Consider the following 23,325-nt stretch of genomic DNA (forward strand, 5'->3'; position numbering starts at 1 on the left):
TAGTCTCAGCTCTCATTGACCCTACATCAAAGCAATGGAACTCAGCCTTGGTGCAGGAGATTTTTTATCCAAGAGAAGCTGAAACAATCTTGAAAACTCCCATAAGTTGCCTAAACAGTAGGGATAGGCTTTTTGGCAAGGCTTTAAGGATGGGAAGTTTTCGGTTAGGAGTGCTTACCACAAGGAATTGGAAAGAGGCATGTCTAATTGTGATCAAGCCTCGAGCAATACCTCTTACAAAGACCTCTGGCAACAGCTCTGGCAGATTAAAGTGCAGCCAGGGGTGAAAGTCTTCTTATGGAGAGCCTGCATAGAGGCCCTTCCTACTCAATCAAACCTAGAGGTGTACAAAAAACTGCAACACCGGCCGAGACCGACACAGACCGGCCGAAACCAACAAGTAACAGGTCGGTGGACGACAACGTTTTAACAAAATAGACTGACATCGGTTTGGTTGCAGTTTGTTTGGTTGCGATTTAAGGCTAATTCAAACTGCTGAACCGGCCGATTACATATACCCTTATTTTTTTTTTATATTATACCTATGTGAAATGACATTATCCCACTTAAGTTTAAGTAGAACAAAGTTGTTTTATGACTGGAGTTGTGTTTAAAACATACCTGAAACAACGTCGTTGATATTAAATCCAACGGCGTCATTTTATTCATTATGTATGGAAGGAAAAAAAAAAAAAGTGAAACTAAACAGCGTCATTCTGAATTTATATCGTCTTCTTCACCTTTTTTCTTCCACCAATTCATTCGCTATTTCTCTCGCCCTCTCTCTCTCATCTGCAACTCTCTCTCTCTCTACTCTATCAGAGGACCATCGCCGCTAGGAAGGAATCAAGAACAGTCAAAGAACCACCAAGGTCGATTCTGTCGGTTTCTCTCCTCCCTATCGACTGGTTACAATCGATTGCTCCTCTGTTTCTCCTCTCGTCAGTCGGTGTCGCTTTTGCCCAAAAACCTCTCCGAAGTAGGGTTTTCACCTTTAATCAAACATGTTCAAGAAGAGAGTGGTAGATCAATCTCTCTGTCCTATCTACTACAGGGAGGAAGAAGACTTAACTCATGCTATGTGGAGATGTGAGTCTGCAAGGGACGTGTGGAGTCAATGCTCTAAAAGATTACAAAAATGTTGCCTCCCACATATGTCTATGTTGCAACTGTTTGAAGGCTTACTCAGGTCCATGGACAGTCAGATAATCCAAGAATTTGTTGTGGTTGCCAGGAAAATATGGTGGAGAATGAACAACTTCATTTTTAAGGGAGAATTTGCTCATCCTAATGATATTATTAAGGAAGCTAGAGATACCCTCGATCTACTGAATGAGGAGGACACTAGTAGAGCATTACGAGCAAGCAAGGCTTGTGTCTCTCTAGAGGCTTGGCAGGCTCCTCCCTCCCGCTGGCTCAAGATGAATTGAGATAGTGCTGTGAATACGGCACAAGGTGTTACTGGAGTAGGAGTGGCAATTAGGGATAATGCAGGTCAGATCATTGCTACACTGAGGACAAAGAAACATCTCTTCCCTAACCCCTTACTTACAGAGGCCTTTGGAGCTCTAATAGCTATGCAATTTGGTTTGGACATTAGCCTATCACAAGTGATCCTCAAGGGGGACTCCCTACAAGTTGTCAATGCCATTAGAAGGGACTCCAATGGTAGCAATAGTGCTAGTATGTTTGCTTGTGAAGCAAAACGTTAATTAAGAACTTTGTGGGAGACTTCTCATGTTAAGAGAAATGGCAATTGTATGGCTCACTTGTTAGCAAAAGATGCTCTTTCCATTGATGATTTCATTGTAACTTAGGAGGATATTCCTTCTTGCATCTCTTCTTTGGTTCAATAGATTGGAAATGATTTAAACTTCAAAAAAATAAATAAATAAATAACGCGAATCAACATGCGGTCTGACTCAAGGCAATGAAAGCATTGCATTAAGTGGAGATTCTTCCGCTCATTTCCTCCGGAGGCTATACCAGTGGGCCAATGGACCATGAAAAATGTCATTTGAAAGCATGAGACTGAATTCCTAACAGAGGATGCACTAAAATTTTATTTTCTTACTTCCATAATCATCAAGATGTTCTTAGTACATACCACAAAAGAAATAAAAACAAAAACAAAATGAAGTGTTATTACAGGGTAAAACAAATAGATACGAGTTTTAATCAACCGCATGTACGCTAAAGGTCCACATGTATGGCCGAATATTTACATTCAAAGACTAATACCACCTATCCCCTGGATAAGATACAGCAAAGGGTCCTTCATCTTACAAGGAAATGAAAAAGAGTGATAACAGCTACAAGCTGACTATATTCATCGGCAAGGAAAAATGATTCAGTTGTATGCAAACTTACAAGAGGAATCAATCGTTATGATCTGAGTGGGTATCTGGGGATCTTAACGGGCCTTCAATTGCAGTGTTCTGTCGAGGTTGATCGGGCTTCATAGCCCCTCTTAACATTTGGTCCGCTGGTCCAAGAGAAGTAAAACAATTAGAATTTGAAAAGATAAAGCTTGTCAAGCGACTGAAAGCACTGTCAACCAGTCCTCACCTGCCCCCATAATCTTCACAAACACATTCCTAGCGAATTGAATTTCAGTTTGATGTGCGCTTATAAGTTTAAGCTGAAAATTTAGATAACCAGAGAACCTTGCTAAATCAGCATTTCATATATAACAGTCAGCACACCAATTTTTTAAGTTCAATTAAAAAAAAACTTCAAGCGTACTATCAACCAGGGTAAATATGCATCGAGTAAATGCACCTCAGTTATCCCAATATATTACAGGTACTCAACCTAAGTTAACACTAATTTCTAATCTGCGAAGTTACATAAATACCTTACATTTACACATTCGCACAATATATACCAAAATATACGAAGACTTCAAAGACATACCATTTCACCATATGCAATACCCATAATTTGATCAATTCTAACTTGATGCCGCAAGAAGAATGGTCGTAGGTGGTTCATGTATAATTGCTTGGCCCCCTGGTGAAAGCAAGCAGTCAATTCAAACTATGAGTTTATTCGCATCAAAAACTTAGCAAGCTACAGTCAAGGGGTACAAATCATTGTTAGAAGCAAAACACAACTTCTTCTCAGAACTTGACACATACTCGAAAGAAGCATAAGCTTAATTAAACTCACATCTGTGGATGGAAGTTGAAGCCAAACAAGAAATGCAAACTTCACGTGGTAGTACAAAGGAAACCTGCACAGGATGAAAAATATAAGGAAATTTTTTCTTTCTTCGACTGGTTACAAGCACCCAGTGAGTTTTGAACCCTCAACATCACCATTCACCTTGTTCTTACAAGGCCATAAAGTGCCATTTGAGCTCAAATTCATTTGAACAAAATCAGGAAACTTATCAAGTTCACATGCATCCATACAATAAATGCGTCTTTCAAGAAACTCATACGAGTAGTCATCTTTACTCGAGATTTGGATAAGATTTGAATCACTTTGTCCGCTGTTAATGAATCACATGAAATAGTCAATAGAGTTCAAGAACATTTTCTGTCATCAATTTTGCCAACAAGAATTTTTCAATCTGCCAGCCTGAGTTTTCATAAACAATTTGATTGGTAGGGTCCAACTGCTTTCTTATCATAAGATTCACAAGTATGGTGACTACATGCCAATTTTGTGTCAGAAGATGACTATAGTAATATTTCTTGAGTTCCCTTCAGGACATCTTCCTTGTGAAATGGTCTGATTTTCATGTAGTAATGTTAGGGAGGGTCCATGATTATTTAATTTCCATTTGCTACCTACCAACCAAAAAAGATTCACAAGTAATTGAAGAAAGGGCTGCCCAACATATATAAAGCATGCAACTAAAGAGGTGCAGTAGAAGGGAACAGGAGATTTAACGTATTTGTGAGCTATCACCATTTGCCAAACAGATTTTGTAATGCTCAATTGTATAAAAAGCTGACCAGAGCACAAAGCATTCTGGAGATAAATTGTCTCCACATTGGAAACGAACACACCCCATCAAGTAGATCTTGAACTTACCCTCCAGACCACTCTAATTGGAAAGGAAGTGCAATTTGAGCTTCAGCTCACGCATGAGACAATATTTTAATTTTTCAAAATGTTTTTTGATTAACTTAGATAACTGATGTTACTCATAACTTGTAACCTAACCAATCTAATCACCAAAATCAAAAGAGAGAAAAAAATTGCTTGAATCTACAAGTATTTAAAAGCTGGGTAAACATGGGAGGAATGTAAATAAGATACCATCAAGTAATTATCACATTGATTATACCAACCAACACCTAGACCTCTCGTACAGGGTCTCTTAAGGGCACAGCATGTCTAATATAACCAATTTCGGTTATGATCAGATAAAATGGGGTTCATATATACCAAGAAAGAAGCTTGTCAGAAAAGACTTCCACAATGCTGAAAGATCCATAAGCTGCAATCATTCAAATCAGACATGAACTGGATCAGAGTAGTTGCATGTAGAGGCTAGCGGTCATGTACTTCAAAAATTTCAGGAACCACGACAAATAATATCATCTAGGTAACTTGTACCTGTCCCATACCAGAAAAGAAAAAATGCACATTTAAGTCACCAAGAGTGGTTATTGTTGTGTGGCTCTTTTCCATCAACTCAAGAGTACCACAAAAACTATCATGAAATAATGGCTCCTTGGTTGACTCTTCAATTTCAATTCTTGTCACAAAAAAACCTTGATGATTTACCTCCTTATCCATTATGCAGCTCAAACCATGTGGCATGGAGCTAGCTACTGAAAAGCTTTCTTTTGTCCATTCAACCTAATCAGGGTTCATATATGTAGATTTTCATAACTCTTATTCAGGAATGTGACAAAGTTTAACCCTAGCCTTTTAGGAAATTCAATCTACTCCTTCCATCTCCTGCCTTACAAAACTGAAAATTGGAGAAAAAAAGGCTTTCATTGGTTCCCAAAACGATAACATTGGGCCTACAATGAAAAGGGGTGTTTTACAAATTAGAGTTGACCCTTACCCCATTTGGCTTTCCCAAACCTCTAAAAGCCTTTGAGCCTACTCGCACAGCATCTAAACTAGAAACATTCTGGGCCATAACACTAACTTAAAACATTAAGAAAATGGCCAGCAGTCCGACCATGAAAATTAGCCACTATAGGACACAATAACTAAGAATCAAGTTTAAGAGAAAAAGTGCAATACAAACATAATATTCAAACTTTATAACACAGATGGACTACAGTCAGAACATTGACAAAATCTGAAAACTCAACCTGCCCAATATAAAAGCAACCTTTGTTGCTCATTTTGATCTTTCCTTTCAATTGCCTTGAATGTAGAGTACACAGGTAAAGCAATCCCAACAGAACAGCTGCACAAGCAGAAGACTAAATTCCAATTACATGCCAAAAAAGAGTATTTTGCTTTTCTTTTGTAGAGGAAAGAGCACATATCAGCACTGAGTTGTTAAAGAGTAAGATCAAATCTTGGATGATGAAACATGGCCTTTTTAGGCCAGACTTTTGCCAGGTGAATACATATTTTAAAGTCCAAAAAGACCTCCAAAAGAATCTTCAAGGTGCTATTGCATGCCAAAGAGTCTAGCTTAAAAATGAAAAATAAATCAAGCAAGGAGATGCAACAAAGGCATTCAATAATAATAAGCAAAGCAACATTGATCAAGCTCACCAAGCTGTCCGTATTACAATATTAGAACCGAGAGGACAAAGAAGCAACCGCAAACCCACCTGCATGAAATATTATTTAACGTCATTTTAATCCTGTATCTGTTAGAAAAAGTAGTTCTAATACTCTATGATACAGAATAACAAGTTTAATGATAATACCAGTTTTTTTTTTTTTTTTGATAAGTTGTTTAATGATAGTACCAGTTACTTCACTACAAATTAATAATTTGATGAGAATAAACATAAATGGAAATAGACATGGCATATAAAGAAAGGTTCCGGAAAACAAAGCCCTCTCACAACTTAAATCAATTCTAGAAAAATCTCAAGAAGATGCTTGCTTATATGCTTTAACCCAAAGCAAAACACTTCAGACCCTCCAAGTTTTTTCTACTCTATCTTTCAAAACACCCCAGTTCACCCACACAAAAGGAGTGACATTACCCAACTCATCCCCAATATGTAAAGCAAAAATAACAAACACCTATAGATTCCAAGCCAATACATAAATAGTGTAAAAAAAACATTAACTGAATCATCCCTCTTACACTACCAACACCCATCCGGGAAAAACTATTTTCTCACACTTAGAAGATCAACAAAAATTTATATAGTTTCATATCCAAACTAAGACCACCACGTCCGAAAGTGCCAGTGAACATCATATTACTCTGAAATGAAATGAAATAAAACAACAAGACCTAATTTATATAACTCAGTAATACAATCTCATACGTCAGCTTTAGATAACATAGAGATAATACTGGTTATACAAAAGATCATTACAATCTCTCATAATAATTTTATTGCTTCTCTTTGTATCAGATAATTACATGTTTCTTCCTATATCTGATACAAAACTCTTGATCTGCTGGTACTTTCTGCAATATTCTACCGTTCACTAAAAAGCACAGCCCTGATCTAAATACTCCTGATCTCATGTATTATACTTCACTCCGTAAACATATGTAGCCAATTCAATAATATGAATTCTAGGAATTACTTCATGTATCAAAACCAAGCAGAAAGACTATCAAAAGTCCAAAAAAAAAAAAAAACAATTCAAGTCTCTAAGCCCTCACTTGCCAATTTGTAAATATTCTTTCCACAATGTTAAACCTCCATAACATGAACTCCTACCGAATTTTGCAGGTTCCTAAGAGTGGCGATCATGGAAATTTTCAGGATCGAAACAAGTAAACACTCCAGTCCCAAATTGGGCCCACACTCTAACAGAGAAAGATCGAGAAAACCTTAGCCGGAAGGAGCGAAGAAGAACACGCATCGAAACAGACGGAGAAAGATGATTCCTACCTCGCTTACGTTGGGTCCCAGAAGAGCCATTTCTGCCGTTCCGATTGCCTAATCATTCTTTTGTGCAACTCCTTTAAATAATAATCCTAATCGGAACTGGAGAAGAAACTGTATCGTCAGACTCCATTTGGATTTTGGAAAGTAATAGTCGAACAAGTCAGTCTGGGCTTTTCTCGTAGTATTCTTTTGGGTTATTAATGTTTCATTGACCAACCTGTTGAGCCCATTTCTTAAAGCATGCTTGAATTTTTTATTTTTTAAATAAAAAATGAGTATTGCAGGGATAAAAAAATTATATAAAAATAAATTTATATATTAACATAGATTTATGTAATATGTTAGATTTATTTTATAATAAAAATAACTTTACAATCTGACGAATCATATTAAGTTATGTCAGTTTGTAGAATCACTTTTATGTAATCCGTTTGTTAGATCTACTTCATATGTACGGCACATCATTTCATTGACATAATGTTTTATTAAAAAATAGAGAGAAATGATATTTACAATTTTAAAGTATATAGTTTTCATTTATTTCTATTAAAAAATAAATAAATATGAGATTTATATGAAAAAATTATTTTTTAATAATAACCCCTAGCTGCTTTTTCTCAAATGTAGTATACGGGAACTACACACTTTAAGATTGTATATGTTATTATCCAAAAACAAAACTATATATAATGGTTGATTGGGGAATATCAACATAAGCGAGATAAGTGTGGTAGACAACATAATTCTTTTACGAAACTTAGAACATTTTCATTGGATTATTCATTCTATCTTTTAAAATATATCATCAAAACTCATTTTTACTATTTTACATATTAATTTTTATAATATACTATATATCAACTTATCTATTTTTTCTTCATATCATTTAACTATTATACTTTTTAATATTTTATATTCATTTCAAATATTTTCTCTAACTACTAATAATATCCTCATATCTTTTTATATTTGTAATATCTTCATATATACAATGTAATATAATTATGTTTTATTTTAAATTAAGACAAATTTAAACCAAAATATAAATTAATTCAAAAAATAAAAGGAAGAGATTATATAATGAAAAAAAAAAGATTAATTCAACTTTTAGTTTGTCTTTGGCACACACAAAGAAGAAAGCATGGGAGCATCCCACGAGAGAGATCGAGCCTCTCAAATAAAAAAGGAAAATTCTTCTTGTCATCCTCACACTTCACACACCATACTTATTTTAATTTTTTTTTCATTTTTTCTATAATAAATATGTAGTATGTAGATGATAAATAAAATAATTTAATTAGTTTAATAAGAATAAAATGAAATAAAAAATAAAAAAATAAAAAATAATATTTTAATATATAAAGTGTGTGGTGTGGGATGATGTGTAGCATTCCTCAATGAAAAATATATGCCTTTTGAAGAAAGAGGGAAAATCAACACCCAGAGAGAGAGAGAGAGAGATTAATTTAAAATGTTTACAATGATACACAGCTCCCTCCACATCTAGCGGTTTCTGTAACAGAGTGTAAAATAAAAATGGAATACAAAATTTATTAGAAGACATTTTTGTGAGAATTTTTTTTATATTTTAAAGAAAATTGTATTATAAAGCATCATTGGGAATGCTCTGAGAGAGATATAAACATGATGTGTGCATTTTACATATATCACTCTATAAATTCTGACAAAAATTTGTAAAAAAATCTCAATATGCAATTTAACTGATCCATCTAATACCACATTGTTGTTGTATGATTGGAAAATAACTTTAAAAAATTCAGTCTTAAATGCCACGGATCATCTGCTTTTGTTCATGGAAGTACGTGCGGATTTAACAACGAGCTAGAAATGAAGTTTATAGCCCAAAACTTCATAAGCAGTCAAGATCACCAAGAACATTGCTCGTTTCATTGCTAATGTATAAGTCAATGAGTATAAACAGGATGATGATGCAGAACTGGATTGGGAGTCGTGACACGATATTCTACTAAAACATATAATATATCTTTACAGGAGAGTATCTTCATATATAACAAGTATACGAGAAATGTTTTTCTTCCATGCTGAATTTATCATCTTTAATCATCCTACTTTTTACTCTCTTTTTTTCTTTGAATGACTGCAGTGCAGACATCACGCAACATTAATATATATATATATATATAGATATTACTATATAGATTTTGGTACAAGATTCCCTGACATCAAAGTCATCTTTTGACACAAGTAATTTTAGGCTTCAACGTAGAAAAACTGTGTGGAAACCCATCCAATCTCGAGGAATAACCTCCTATATATAGGGCAGCATGAAAAGATTAATTTTGTGCTCAACTTGCAATAGAAATGGGTCAAAGGTATTGGCAATTCAGCGACGTATAAAAATTTATAAAAAAAATGCAGAGAAAGAATATAGAAAGGTTAAAATGAGAAGAAGATCAGAACGTAACATAATTCCAAGTACAGGTTGCCTAATATATGATACCTCCATGATTTCCTGAACGGATACCCATTTCTTTGGATGGGCTTCTATTCTTAAGGACAAACAGTACTGATACAAAGACAGAGAGTCAGACACTTCGGATTATATAAGCCGCCTGCTGCTCTCCAACAGGACACTAGCACAAACAACAATACAAACGTAAGGAAACATATGTGGTATAATGGTCGGGGCTAATTACGGTTGAATCCATATTACTCCTACTAATTACCCCCCCTCCCTAAACCTAGCTTCGCTGCCTAACACCTCCAAGCTGAAGTGGCAACCATGGGCCTGTCGTGCCAGCAAAGCACCAACTCGGCCTGTCGTTTAGCCACGTGGAAGCCTCTGACCTGTACCTTTCCCAACAGACACTCGGCTTGAAAGTCAGCGAACTGGCTCAGTTGCACCGCCCTCATTCCCGCCCCACAGAAAACCTCCCTCCATGGCGGCACCCGCCTACCGGCTGCTTCTACCGCCGCAACGATTCTCGGTCGCAACAACACCGTCTCGACTTTCTTGACCCAATCACCGCCGCCGACGGCTGCATCCAGAGACTCAAACATCAAGGAGTAGAACTCAAGGCTGTTCACAAAGTTCCGTCGGAATGACGCCACTCCAGGGCCTTCCATCCACCCCTCATTGTCTGAAAATATGACGACGCTCGGCGAGACTCGGCGTAGGTCACTGAGAAAAGTGGCGATGCTGTTGGTTGACCCGAGACGGCGAAAGATGGTTGGAGATAACAGAAGAGCGGTTTTCTCGCCGTCCATGAATTTGATGGCTTTGAAAGATAGCATTTCAAAGGTGCGAAGGAGCACGAATTCTACCTGGAGTCTGATTTTGAGTTCATGAGCGAATTGGGTGAGGTTTTCTTTGATCAGTCTACTTTCGACAGCATATTCTTCAGGCACGACAGCGGTGATTCGAAGAACCGGCGAGTTATTGGCTTTGCAAGGCTCGGTGGATCTCTCGGATATTTCTTTCATGAAGGAAGCGTATTGACCTCCAAAACCAATGTCGAAGTCAACGACATGGATGAAGTTTGAGCCATGAAGAGCTTCGAGGAGAGCTTGGTTGGTGGTGAAGTGAGAGAAGAGGGGGATGGGGGAGTTACTAGAGAAGGCCTTGTACGTCCTGATGGACTGGACGATTTCGGACCAAGACGAGAGGCGAGGCGTCCGGTTCGAACCTGCAGTGGTTAGGAGGGTCTGGAAAGCTTCTTTGAAGTAAAACGCGGCTCTTTGGAGCGGTTTTCCGACTGGTAATCGGAGTCGTGGATTGAGCCGCTCCAATATCGCTTGGGCGAGCTGCAACTGGTTGGTGTCAAAGCAATCAGCAGCGCGAAGAAGGTCTTCTACAATCTCAAACCCGTTGAGGCCGAAATGATGAAAATCTTGTGCCAAATCAACAGAATTCAGACTGTGGGCCAGATTGTGAGCGGAATAAACTTCAGAGAGATTGAAATCAGATTGAACAAAGTGAATGGGATCGAACGGGTGAGATTGTGGGAGCTCCGGGAGGTGAGGAACATGAGGCTCACATGGATTGAACTGGATAACACTCTTCAAGGCAGGGGCAGGATCGTCGTGTAAACCCAACTCCTTAATGATGGAATCCCAATCCAGAGTATGCAAAACATGATCGTCCCACTGATCAATTATCGGGTCCTCTGGCCGTGACAACACGTCCCTAAGGGCAGAGCTTTCGGTAGTAGAGGCTGGTCTTTCGATGACGGGGCTAGGGCTCCGACGTATGTCAAGAACCGAGGTGGGTTCGTAGGAAAGCTGGTTGGGAGTATTGACAGAGCCGTGGAAGCCGATATTTCGGACAGTGTTGTTGTTGCAAGGAACCGGTTTAGGGTTTGGAGATTGGCTGGTTTGTGGAGGATTGACGGTAACTCTCATCGCTAGGGATATCGAAAAGTGAGAAACGGAGCTCAGAGAGAGCTGTAGGTACGTAAATGTCTCTACTTCTTGCGCTCTGAGCTTCCTTTTCAAAGTGAGAAATGGGAGAGGGACTTTTAGAGGTCATGATGGCTGCCTTTTATCTTTGCGTGTGTGTATGTATGGGAGGGGAGATCATGTATATACATGGTTTCACACATGCATGACATGCTCGACACGCTCGGAGGACTACTTGCTTTCTTTATTTCTTTCTTTCTTTCTTTTTTTATCTCTTTGAAGCTTCTAATTCAAGTCACTAATTATGCTTTTTTTTTCGCTTTTTGTGATTCTCTCCCTTTATTTTCTAAGCTTGCGACCTGCCCATGCAATCACAGAGTTGCTCTCCCAACTAGGCTTGCTTTTATGCAAGCATTACAACCATATATACAGATCAGTCGAGCACCCTTTTAAAATTTGGTAATTACTCTTAAAACAATCCAAGTTTGTCGATTTTGACAATAATCTTATCAAGATGTGTATGCGTTTGCGAGAGTGAGTAGTCTTCCTTCTTTCTCTCTCTTTTCATACATTTATGTATGTATGTATGTATATTGTATCATCTAGTGTTGAACCCTAGTTTATATATAAAACAAAACAAAATAACCCTCGTTAATTTAAACCAAGAAACTAAGGCTAAAATTTAAAGAGCTAGCATTACATGACAACCGCTTATAGGTTCAAATCAATCATGTTCTTAACCGAAATATTAAGAGATCAAACAAGTCAAATTGGTGGCGTTAAAGTTATGTTTGTTTTGTCGCCTTCCACTTGTGTCTAAAGTTGTACAGACCCAAAGAAAAAACTCCACCACCCCCACCTTTACTTATTCCCTTTAAAAAAAAAGATTAGAGAAAGTGCCATAATGAAGTGCTTTGAGAGGAGACTATACTTTAAACTTACTTTAATTAACTAGGTCATCTTCACCAAAGAAATATTGGCAAATGTTGTATCCTCTCCAGCTTGACAATTCACATGCATGCATGGTAGCAAGGTAAAACCCAGTTTACTAGTAAGTACTCTTACTCAATTACTAATAACTTTCGCCACGCGTACTTTATAATTTTCAATCATATGATATCATATCTGATGAAGAGTTTCACGGAAATTAGAGAAATTGACGAGTTAGAGAAAGTAGCCCATGTACGTGTTGCTAAAGAATCCTCTCCAACGTACGTTCACACCAGAAAAAGAAAAGAAAGAAAGGAAGAAAGCACAAATCGGCCTGTTGGCACGAGATAAGTGACCCATCAAAGCACGTAGGCCCTACAAAATTGAGAAGGTTGTATGGCCTGATTGGCCAATAGGATGACCTTCTGTAGGACCCACTGGTGGCTACTTTTGTCGGGTATGCATGCATGGATTGCATGCAACGACACCAATACCTCCACAAGACAAAACTAGGGTAGTTAGCGTCAGCGCGTACAAAACACGCCCACGTAGGAAATGGCTTCTTTTTTCTTTCTTTTTTTTTGGGGACCTTCGCCCTAATTTGGCGGCGACGGTAGACTAAGGAAAAATAAATAAAAAAAAAGGGAGAGAATATGTTCCAATCCGGTGATGGAGCATTATTATTGTTATCAGTCACTCACAAAGCCATCTGTCCGTCCGTCCAGTTTTACGTACAGCAAAGAAACCACATCCCACCGTTGTCTCCGGCACTCTATTTTGCTAATCCCCAACCCCACCTTTGCGTTTCTATAAGAATACACGTGTACAATTTCGTTCAAAGCCAGCTCCGAGCTACTCTTTTTTCTTTTTCTTGGTGCTTCCAATAATTCCATATGATCAATTCAGAGATACATTTGGATTCATAATTTTGTTTTAAAAATTTCAAAAAAAAATTCAACTTCTCATGATCATGAATTATATATATCAAGGTTGGTTATTTTAAAATATTTGATCTATTATCTTTTGCACCTCTTTTATTCATACATTAGGCATGTACAAGAACCAATAGAATTGGCTAGTACTGATAGGAACCGGCCGCCAAAATTAGGAACCGATAGATAAAAGGTTAGCAAGTTGTAAAAATTTGATGAAATCAATACCGACCAGTTCAATCCGGATTTGAACATCGAACCAACCGATATAATATATATATTTTTTTATATAAAACGAAGACGGTTTTAAGTGAAATGATGTCGTTTTACACATACCGTTTAGAAAAAAAAGTTAAAACGAAATGCACCATTTGATTTAAAATAAACCAAACAACGTCGTTTGGAATTAGGATTTGAATAAAGCCTTGAGCCCCTCGCCTCCCTTCCCTCTTCTCTCTCTCTCTCTCTCTCTCTCTCTCTCTCTCTCTCTCTCTCTCTCTCTCTCTCTCTCTCTCTCTCTCTCTCATCGCGACATCATCACACCTCCCTCTCTCATCACGACGTGGACGCGACAGTGGCACAATCGTTGACATTCACTTCTCTCCATTCTCTCTCTCATCACGCCACTAATGATACCGGCTAACTGACTGGATTTATGCAGAGACCAACATCGACGATTTTTTCCCCTTTCACAGGCCAATTTTGATTGAGATTTACACATTTTTTCCTTATCAATGCAATTTCTGTTTTGGACCAAAACAACACCAATATGTACCTTTGGTTTTCACCATTACCATACATCACAGTACCCCAAAGTACTTTTCAAAGCAATGTATGCAACCAAATGCTTAGTGCTTGAGTCTTGCAGCCACCATGCTTAAGCTATATATATATATATATATGTATATATATAAACACACATAGTACCACTTAAATCAATATGATTATGATCTTTGATCTTTAAGATTTAATCGATCATATACATTCTGTCACCGTCTAAACTTACATTATATCTTAAAAATTAACAAAATTATAATTTATCTAATTTATTGTATCCGTTTATGTTACTGCTTTTCTTAAGATCAAGTGCTCTCATGCTCGTAATGATCTCCTACATCCTAAGAATGGAGAACTACTACAACAATCCGTTTTAAACCAAAAATACACCGCTACATCAATGTAACACCATATTTGTTGCTATCATGCACCCTACCAACCAATGCAATACATGATCACTACATAGTACTTCATGAAAAATTATATTTGCAATCATAGAGTATGTAAGTACCGCGCATTTATTTTGAAATAAGTAAATAAATATAAGACCCACATGAAAAAATTAATTAATTTTTTAATAATAGATCTCACTATTTTTCAAAATGAGTGTACGGCATTTACACAATTGATAATGGTATCTAGCATTAGTCATAGCTAATTGCCACTCTTTTTAAGTAGTTCATGATTTTCGAGTTATTGTAGTTTAATCTCAAGATTTTTTTCATTTTGTAGCATTTTAGAAACTAGTTTGAAAAATCGTTAGAAATAATACTCTTGACCCCTACATTGTAATTACTTTATTTCTCTAAGAATATTACTAACATGATTACGACAAAAAAATAAATCTTGCATGTGGTACGAAGGAGTGGAAAGGATTAATAGCCTTTTTGACATTTCCGACGTTACCAAAAGCATACCCAATAATGAACTCTTTATTAGATAGAAAAGAAGATGAGTACTCCTTTCTTCTTCTTCTTTTTTTATTTTTTCCTTCTTTTTCTTCAGTCTTCAAAAATCACAATTTCTTATAGTATTATCCTGTTTCTCGTTGCTTGACGTTTGATCTACAGTGGTGATAGTGAAAGAGCAGGTGTCCATGGCTGAGATCATGTGTTGTTCAGTATGATGCCTTTAACAAGGGGCTGGGAAAGTTTGAGCACCTGCAAAAAGATGTTTTGGGTCCTCTTATGGCCGGACGAGCAGCACTCATGTCTCAATCAAAGCAAGCTGCATGCATGATATGATGTGTTTCATCACCAACTTCCTTTTTCTATTCTCTTATACCCTCTTTTCTATATAGTTATATATGGTTTATAAATGATTCATTCTTTATACTAGTTCTTTATGAGGTATCCAATGCGACTACGTTTGGCAGCCTTGAATCAATATTTAATATTGAAGCTAGCTAAGGAATTATTTTGATGAAATAAATTAAAGTAGAGAGGTTATCATGCTTATAGCTTAAATGAGAATGGACAATTGAAGTCGTTTTTCTAATTATATTGTTTGACCGAGAATTGGATCATCCGATGCAGATTGACAGACACAATATTATATGCTTGTATAGGATCAATATTGCTCGAAAATTCTACACGAACAACATTAAATGATGTCGGGTACGGAACATGCGATGATGTGTCTAATACTTTCTAATTTAAAATTAGATCATCCAATTTGATCATGCGAGTAGATGAGATGAAACATGTTGTTAAGATGATAAAATTGAAGGGAAAAAATCACCCATCAAATACTTAACTCTAGCAAAAGAATTATATATATATATATATATATAAATATATATATATATATATAATGAGTTTTGTAATATCACATACTTTAGCAAATAGGATATATATATAGCTAGTTAGCTAGCTACATGCATGAAATTCAAGGATTTAACAAAAGGCAAAAGAATAACATTGATTAATAAATAATTATTAGAACCAGTGCAATTGGAATCATTTACTTGTTTGGATTGAGAGATCAATATCTCAACTCATCTCATCTAATCGTTACAACTTTTTTAAACTCCCACATAGAATATAATAAACAATTCAATTTTTCAAATCTCAAAATAAAAATAATATTATAATAATATTTTATTCAATTTTTAATTTTCATCGCATCTCATCTTGATTATGTCACAAAATTAATTGAGCAGCATCTTTAAAAAAATGACGTTACATAATCAATGTAAATATAAAAAAAAGAATATAGATCATGAGCGTCATGTCGGTAGCTAGGGTTCCTAATTAGAAGTTTCTAGTTCATACTTGGAGAGCAAGAACATATAATATAAACTACAATGAAAAACGAAAAAAACCAAACACTGGAATAAGAATTTCAAAGGATTCATGCATGCTAATTAGCATCTTCGAATTAAACAACAATATATTTAGGAACACATGATTTTCTAGATTGATTACTAAAAATTAAACAATCTTATCTCATTTCATTTCATCTAATCATTATAATTTTTTCAAATTCTCATACAAAATATAATAAATAATTTAATTTTTTCAAATTTCAATATAAAATTAATATTAAAAAATTATATTATAACAATATTTTATTTATTACCATTCAAAACATGATTTCATTCATCTCATCTAAACTGTGTAACTAAATAATATTTTTAATAATCACTCAAACTCGTGTTTCACGTACGTACAAAGGCAAGGACACGATCATGATGAAGTATTCGATCTCTGAGAATTTTACTTATAAATTATAAATTCGTCAAATACTTAGCAAGTAAGGCTCTGAAAACACTGAATGCACGCGGGGATAGAGGGAGGAAGCTTGTTGAATACAAAAGATGAATAGGGGTTGAGATTCTCCTGATCATCTTTATATCATGCATTCAAAAAAAAAAGATGAATGGGTCTCCCCCCCACTTCTCAAAAGGAAAAGCCAGTGGAGCTGTTGGAAATACGATCTGGGTACGTATAATGGCCGTGGCGGATCTTCTATCGTTTATTTAATTGTACGTGAAATCCTTCCTTGACATGAAGGGGATCTTTAGGATATGTTGGTTTTGCTTTGGAGAAAAGAAAAAAGAAAGAAAGAAAAGAAAGAAAAATACCCCTTGATTCAATTATTAGTTTCTTTACCACCACCATGAGTTATTTCTTTTTATATCATGTGATTCCTTCATCCACAGGCCCCACTCTTTCATCTATCAACTTTCAGTACTGATCTCATCATCACCAGTTAAATTTATGCGGTGTCTTTCGTGCCCACCTGAACTAACATGACCGACACGGATTTTCCACTTGATTAGGATTTTTCAGGCCGTTTTTCAAAGTACTGATCTTCAGGCCAGAGGTGGATTTTGAGTATTGCTACTTAAACTTTGGGGACGGTTGAGTACAGAAATGAGACACGCAATTTCAAACTCATCATGTACGTTAGAGATGGATTTTGAGTAGTAAAGATGAGATACAGAATTTTTAAAATTTTTCATAACTTCGTTTTTTAAATATTATTTAAATATAAAACACTTTTTAATTTTAAATATTAATTTTTTCAATCTAATCATTACCTCATAATTATCTAAATACAAAAATTAATACAATTTTTACGAACTTCAAAATAAAAATTATATTAAATTTTTTTTTAACTTTATAATATTCTTATTCAATATTTTCTTTCATTTTTCTAAACTCAATAAAATATCTTAATTTAAACTATTTCACTACTATTTAAAAAATTTTGAGATACTCTAAGTTTCTAAGCGAGCCCTTCATCTTGGATTTGTAAAATAATGCATTTCAAATCATTTATGAAGTTAATCATTTCAACAAAAAGTTAGGCTTGGTTTGAATACCAAATACCAAACTATCTTATCTCATCTCATCTCATCTCATTTAATCATTATAATTTTTTTAAAATTCTCATATAAAATATAATAAATAATTTAACTTTTTCAAATTCTAAACAAAATTAATAATAAAAAATTATATTATAATAATATTTTATTTAATTTTTAATAAAATATCTCATCTCATCTCATCTCAATTGTGTAATCACACAATTTAAAACATAGTACAGCAGTACCTTACGTGATGATAAAATTTAATGAAGAACTTTTTCCTAAAGTTTTTTTTGTAATAGGACATTTTTCTTCGTTGGCTTTCAAATACAAACTGTCCAAACCAACTTTCTGAATAGATTCTTTGAAATGGCTACTGATAAGCAATTTTTGCAAGTTAAATACTTGTACCTGGAAAGGCAAATCCCTAAAGCAGCCATGATTTTTGTCCCGAACCCGTGATTTAGGCTTCCATCAAATCAAGGCATCTCCAATATATTGTTGCAGGTATAGGTGTAACATGTACACTTTTGTTCCATTTTGGATAAAATTTGAGACTAAATTAATATATATTTTATATTTTTTAAAATAAATTACGCATTGATTATCCTCTTAAACTGATACTTTCAATTTTATTTTTTCTGATCCAATTTTAATAGTATTAGTATATATATTAATATTAATTATAGTGAATAGAATAACGATATATTTGTATTTTTTTTATAGTGATTTTAATTTATTATAACTATATCATTGTTAGTGATAGTATTAGTATTACTATATCATTTCATATATAATTATTTAGTATAGTGATTTATATAGTAATTTATATATAGACTTAAAATATGTTACTAATAGTAATATAGTATTAGACTATTAGTATTAGGCCATAAAATATAAGTTGTAATTAATATACATTAATAGTATTACTAATTTACTAATATATTTATCAAAAAGAATATATTGAGAATCTATTAGGCCATAAAATGTTATTAATATATATTTTATGATTAAAACATATGATCAAATAAATTTTCATTTTTAAAATTAAAATTTTATGTTATAAATTATAATAATATTATCTTTTATATAATTATAATTTATATTATTATATATTATATATATAATATAAAAAATATTATATATAATATTAAAAAAATTAATTTAAAATATATAATATAGCCCTAAAAAGTATAGGACCGGTACTGGCCGGATTTGAAATTAAGGAAACCGGTTCCACCAATTCAGACCGATCCAGTCCCATTTTCTAGTTTTTCAGTTAGTTTTTGTCCCTAGTTGCAGGTTTTAGCCCAAAAGGTCAGAACTTTAAGTCCAAAAGGGCTCGATCATATATCAGCCTGAGATCCCATTCCTAAAACTATTGGAAAGCCCATATAAACGTACTAAGCAAAACCCTTTTTATCAATCTACCTAAAGTAGAACTCAAAAGTCAAAACCCAATTTGCAAGTAACCCGGATAGAGAGTCTAAACTCTGATCGCAGACCATCCTTAATTGCATTGTCGGAAGCCCACTTATTTCTATATATATACACCATTAGAAACCCCTCCATTCCGGATGAGAAAGATTCTCATCTGGTTGGAATTTTGCGGGAAAGACTGGACCAAATCATCTGCCACGTGTGCATGAACATGCACGTGTCCATGAAGAAAGACACGTATCTCTTTTTTGCTTCCCGTCACCTTCTTCTATATATACCCTCAAATTCCAACGCCATGAGCCCATGATCATTTCATCTCAACAACTTTCGTCTCTAGATCTGCAAGAAAAAACAATGAGCAACATAGCTTTAATTTCACCATTTTCATTCCTCTTTCTTTTGTTAGCTCTCAGTCACTCTTTCTTTAATTTGCATGCAGAGGCTTTTAATGTCTCAGATGTGGGGCCTCTGGTGAGGAAAGATCAAAGGAGGTCCCTTGTTGTGACCGAGTACGGAGAGGTCACAGCCACTGATATCAGTGATGGAATCGGGCTCTACCACATTCAGTTCATCACTTTGGAGCCAAACTCTCTCTTTCTCCCAGTACTCCTCCATGCAGACATGTTCTTCTATGTCCACACAGGTGGTGTCTTGAAAGATTTTTCTCTATAGATCATTATGTATCATTGCCTCAGCATCTGATCGGTACGTTTGATATGTTTTCATTAAAAGTTATTTTTTTGTGATTTTTGTTACTTTTTTGTATGTGTAGGAAGTGGGAGGTTGAGCTGGGCTGAAGATGATGATAATCAAATGAAGAGGGTGAATTTACGTCGAGGAGACATCTACATGCTCCGGGCAGGCTCTATCTTCTATGTGAACAGCAGCTTAGAACCGGAGCGCAAGAAGCTTAGGATACATGCAATGTTTTCCAACACACCAGATGACTCCTATGTATGAGTCTGGCTTCTTAAATAATTAGCAGACCTCCTTTTCTTGTTACATATCTTCATTAATTTCTCCATTTTCTTGTCATTTTCCAGCAGATCTGATGAATGACATGAATTAGTTGCCTAGCTATTAATTGTCTTGCTATTTAATTGATGTTAATTTCTAGAATCAATATTACAGGATCCGTTAATTGGAGCATACTCGAGCATTAGCAACCTTGTCCGAGGCTTTGATAAGAGAGTCCTACGAGCAGCTTTTAAGGTATAAGCTGTTTTATCCTGACATTTGCCATGCTTTAAGGTTAACCAACAATTAAGGTATTAAAGTATTCTCAGTAATTGTCACCTATTTTCTTTCCAATCAATACTTAAATATAAATATTTTCAAATTCAAATATTCAATTTTTTTCATCTAATTATTATTTAATTATTGCATCTTTTTCAAACTACTTAACAAAATACAAAAAATAATGCAATTAACAAAAATTATATTCAAATAATTTTTTTATTTTTTAATATTTTTATTCAATTTTTTTCTTTTATTTTCCAAAACTTAATAAAACATATTAATTTAAACTATTTCACAAGTATTTTAAAATATTCTAATCTTAACTCAAATGATGAGATCGATATTCTATCTTATCAACGGCCAAATTTTGTGTGCATAATGCTGTTAAGGTTAACCAATTTTATAATTTGTATTTGACACGACATTATCTGCTTTTTTGACGTTTTAGTTGAGATGATATCAAGATGAAAAAATATAGTTGCAAGCACAATTGTGTACTAATCTGTGCATCAATACGATATGATTGGTTAAAAAGTAGATTTTATTGAAAACAGTGTTAATTTAAATTTTAAGTATGAATGAATCAGTATTGGTACACAGATTAGTACGCGACTGTATTTGTATATAACAAAACTCTATCAAGATTAACTTTATGTTACGTATCCCAGTTACTAGGAATATCCTCTGAACCACTTCATGATCAGAAGCGGAACCGTGAGATGTTTTTTTATGTGTAATAATGTAAGATTTACTATAAAACGATGATGTTTTATTTTTTATTTTTCTCAAGGTCCCTGAAGAAGTCATAGAAGAAATAATAGAAGGAACCCCAGCACCAGCCATAGTGCATGCGGTGCAAACAAGAGAAGAAAACTTCTGGGAATTGGAGGCTCGGTTCCTGAAAGTCTTCCTTGGAGGCAAAGCCGGCGGCATGACATTCAACAAGAAGAAGAAAACAAGAGCCTATAATATTCTTGATGCAGACCCAGATTTCGAGAACTGTAACGGGTGGAGCCTAACAGTGACCGGAAGAAATGCAAATTTATTGAAGGGTTCCAATATTGGTCTTTTCATGGTGAACTTGACAAAGGTTAGTGATGAGTGGTGGCAAACACCTTTGCTTTGTTCGTAATTGGAAACTCAACTCGTAATTCTAACATTTGTTTTTCTTTGGAAGGGCTCAATGATGGGGCCCCATTGGAATCCAATGGCAACCGAGATTGCAATTGTCTTACAAGGGCAAGGGATGGTAAGGGTGATTTGTTCAAGCAGTGCTAAACAACCAGAATGCAAAAATATGAGGTTTATGGTCAAAGAAGGAGATGCTTTTGCTGTACCTAGGTTCCATCCCATGGCTCAGATATCTTTCAACAATGACTCGTTTGTTTTCATGGGATTCAGCACAACAAGAAGGAGAAATCACCCTCAATTTCTGGCAGGAAGGAGCTCAGTTCTTCAAACTTTGGACAAGCAAGTCTTGGCTGTATCCTTCAATGTCACCAACAGTACGATTGATAATCTTTTGTCTGGGCAGGCTGAGTCATTCATACTGGAGTGTACTTCTTGTGCTGAGGAGGAGAAAATGATATTGGAGGAAGAAATTGAGCGAGAAAGGGAGGAAGAGGAAGCGAGGAAGAGAGAGGAAGAAGAGAGAGAGAGAGAAGAGAGAGAAAGGGAGGAAGAGGAAGCGAGGAAGAGAGAAGAGGAGGCTAGGAAGAGAGAGGAAGAGAAAGAAAGAGAAGAAGAGCGAGAAAGGGAGGAAGAGGAAGCTAGAAAGAGAGAGGAGGAGGAGGCTAGGAAGAGACAGGAAGAAGAGGACGCCAGAAGGAGAGAGGAAGAGGAGGAGAGGAGAGAAGAAGAAGAAGCAGAAAGAGAACAAGAAGAAGAAAGGAGGCGACGAGAAGAGGAAAAGGAACAAAGACAAGAAGAAGAAGCGAGAAGAGAGAGAGAAGAAAGGGAAAGTGAAAGGAGGGAGAGAGAACGAGAAGAAGAAGAAGAAGAAGAAGAAGAAGAAGAAGAAGAGAGGCAGAAAGAGGAAGAGAAAAGGAGACAAGAAGAAGCAGAGTGGGAGGAGGAAGAGACCAGGAGCCAAGAAGAAAGGAGGAGGAGACAAGAAGAAGCAGAGTGGGAGGAGGAAGAGACCAGGAGCCAAGAAGAAAGGAGGAGGAGACAGGAAGAAGAAGCAAGAAGAGAGAGGGAAATACAAGAACCTGCTGGAAGACAACCTGAACAAAGAGAAGAACAAAGGAGACAGAATGAGAAAGCTACAAGCGAAGAGCAAGAGGAGGAAGACAGCAGGGAAGGGGGTAGAAAAGCTCCAAGGATGCGGAGTATTTGAGAACTGGATACCCAATTTAATTGGGTATTTTTCATCAAATCTAGCATGCATGTCGGATGTCTGTATCTTATGACGTCTCTTTGGTAGAATAAGCTTTCTGACCCATGTCCGTACCGTTTGATAGTTCAATAAGTTTTACTTCAGTAGCTGTGATGAGACTCTTCTGATAAATGGGTACGAAATTCTGCATCGGTAATTGAAAATAAACATGGCTAGAGGCAAATTGTAGTTCTTTTTCAGTCTTAAACCTGTGTAGCAGTGTTGTCCAACCTTAAATTGGTTCTGAGAATTTCTGACTACTCTGTGTTATGACAAAGTCAGCTCTGGTGCTCGCTCACCAAACTCCGAAACATGGATTGCTCGATGTTTCCTAGGTGTAGTTTCCTATGATATGGCAAGAAGCACAGTGCTATTTTCTCCTTCAAAGCTTTGTGTAATTGGATCGACACAATCAAACTACAG

General features: G+C 35.6%; 3 protein-coding genes across 4 annotated transcripts; 1 reads left to right on the forward strand and 2 right to left on the reverse strand.

Moving 5' to 3' along the window:
* Positions 1-2,118: 2,118 nt before the first annotated feature.
* Positions 2,119-7,166, reverse strand: LOC122307253 (HVA22-like protein k). 2 transcript variants are annotated; one of them, XM_043120013.1, is made up of 8 exons: positions 7,017-7,166; positions 5,704-5,762; positions 5,289-5,386; positions 4,402-4,453; positions 3,172-3,235; positions 2,917-3,012; positions 2,569-2,641; positions 2,119-2,485 (listed from the first exon to the last, which is right to left on the reverse strand). In XM_043120013.1, the coding sequence occupies exons 1-8, from the start codon at positions 7,044-7,046 to the stop codon at positions 2,379-2,381; spliced, it is 579 nt and encodes a 192-aa protein (XP_042975947.1). In that variant the 5' UTR covers positions 7,047-7,166; the 3' UTR covers positions 2,119-2,378. The 2 variants fall into 2 exon arrangements, with proteins under 2 accessions (XP_042975947.1, XP_042975942.1); XM_043120008.1 differs by lacking the exon at positions 7,017-7,166 and adding an exon at positions 6,843-6,890.
* A 2,271-nt stretch (positions 7,167-9,437) lies between these two features.
* On the reverse strand, positions 9,438-11,536 carry LOC122307260 (scarecrow-like protein 15). The gene has a single exon (XM_043120026.1). The coding sequence runs from the start codon at positions 11,394-11,396 to the stop codon at positions 9,750-9,752; it is 1,647 nt and encodes a 548-aa protein (XP_042975960.1). The 5' UTR covers positions 11,397-11,536; the 3' UTR covers positions 9,438-9,749.
* An 8,040-nt stretch (positions 11,537-19,576) lies between these two features.
* Positions 19,577-23,162, forward strand: LOC122307269 (vicilin-like seed storage protein At2g18540). Its single transcript, XM_043120037.1, has 5 exons — positions 19,577-19,929; positions 20,059-20,240; positions 20,418-20,498; positions 21,316-21,615; positions 21,703-23,162. The coding sequence occupies exons 1-5, from the start codon at positions 19,590-19,592 to the stop codon at positions 22,861-22,863; spliced, it is 2,064 nt and encodes a 687-aa protein (XP_042975971.1). The 5' UTR covers positions 19,577-19,589; the 3' UTR covers positions 22,864-23,162.
* The last annotated feature ends 163 nt before the right edge of the window (positions 23,163-23,325 follow it).

The sequence above is a fragment of the Carya illinoinensis genome, chromosome 1 (assembly GCF_018687715.1).
Source record: "Carya illinoinensis cultivar Pawnee chromosome 1, C.illinoinensisPawnee_v1, whole genome shotgun sequence".
Lineage (NCBI taxonomy): Eukaryota > Viridiplantae > Streptophyta > Magnoliopsida > Fagales > Juglandaceae > Carya > Carya illinoinensis.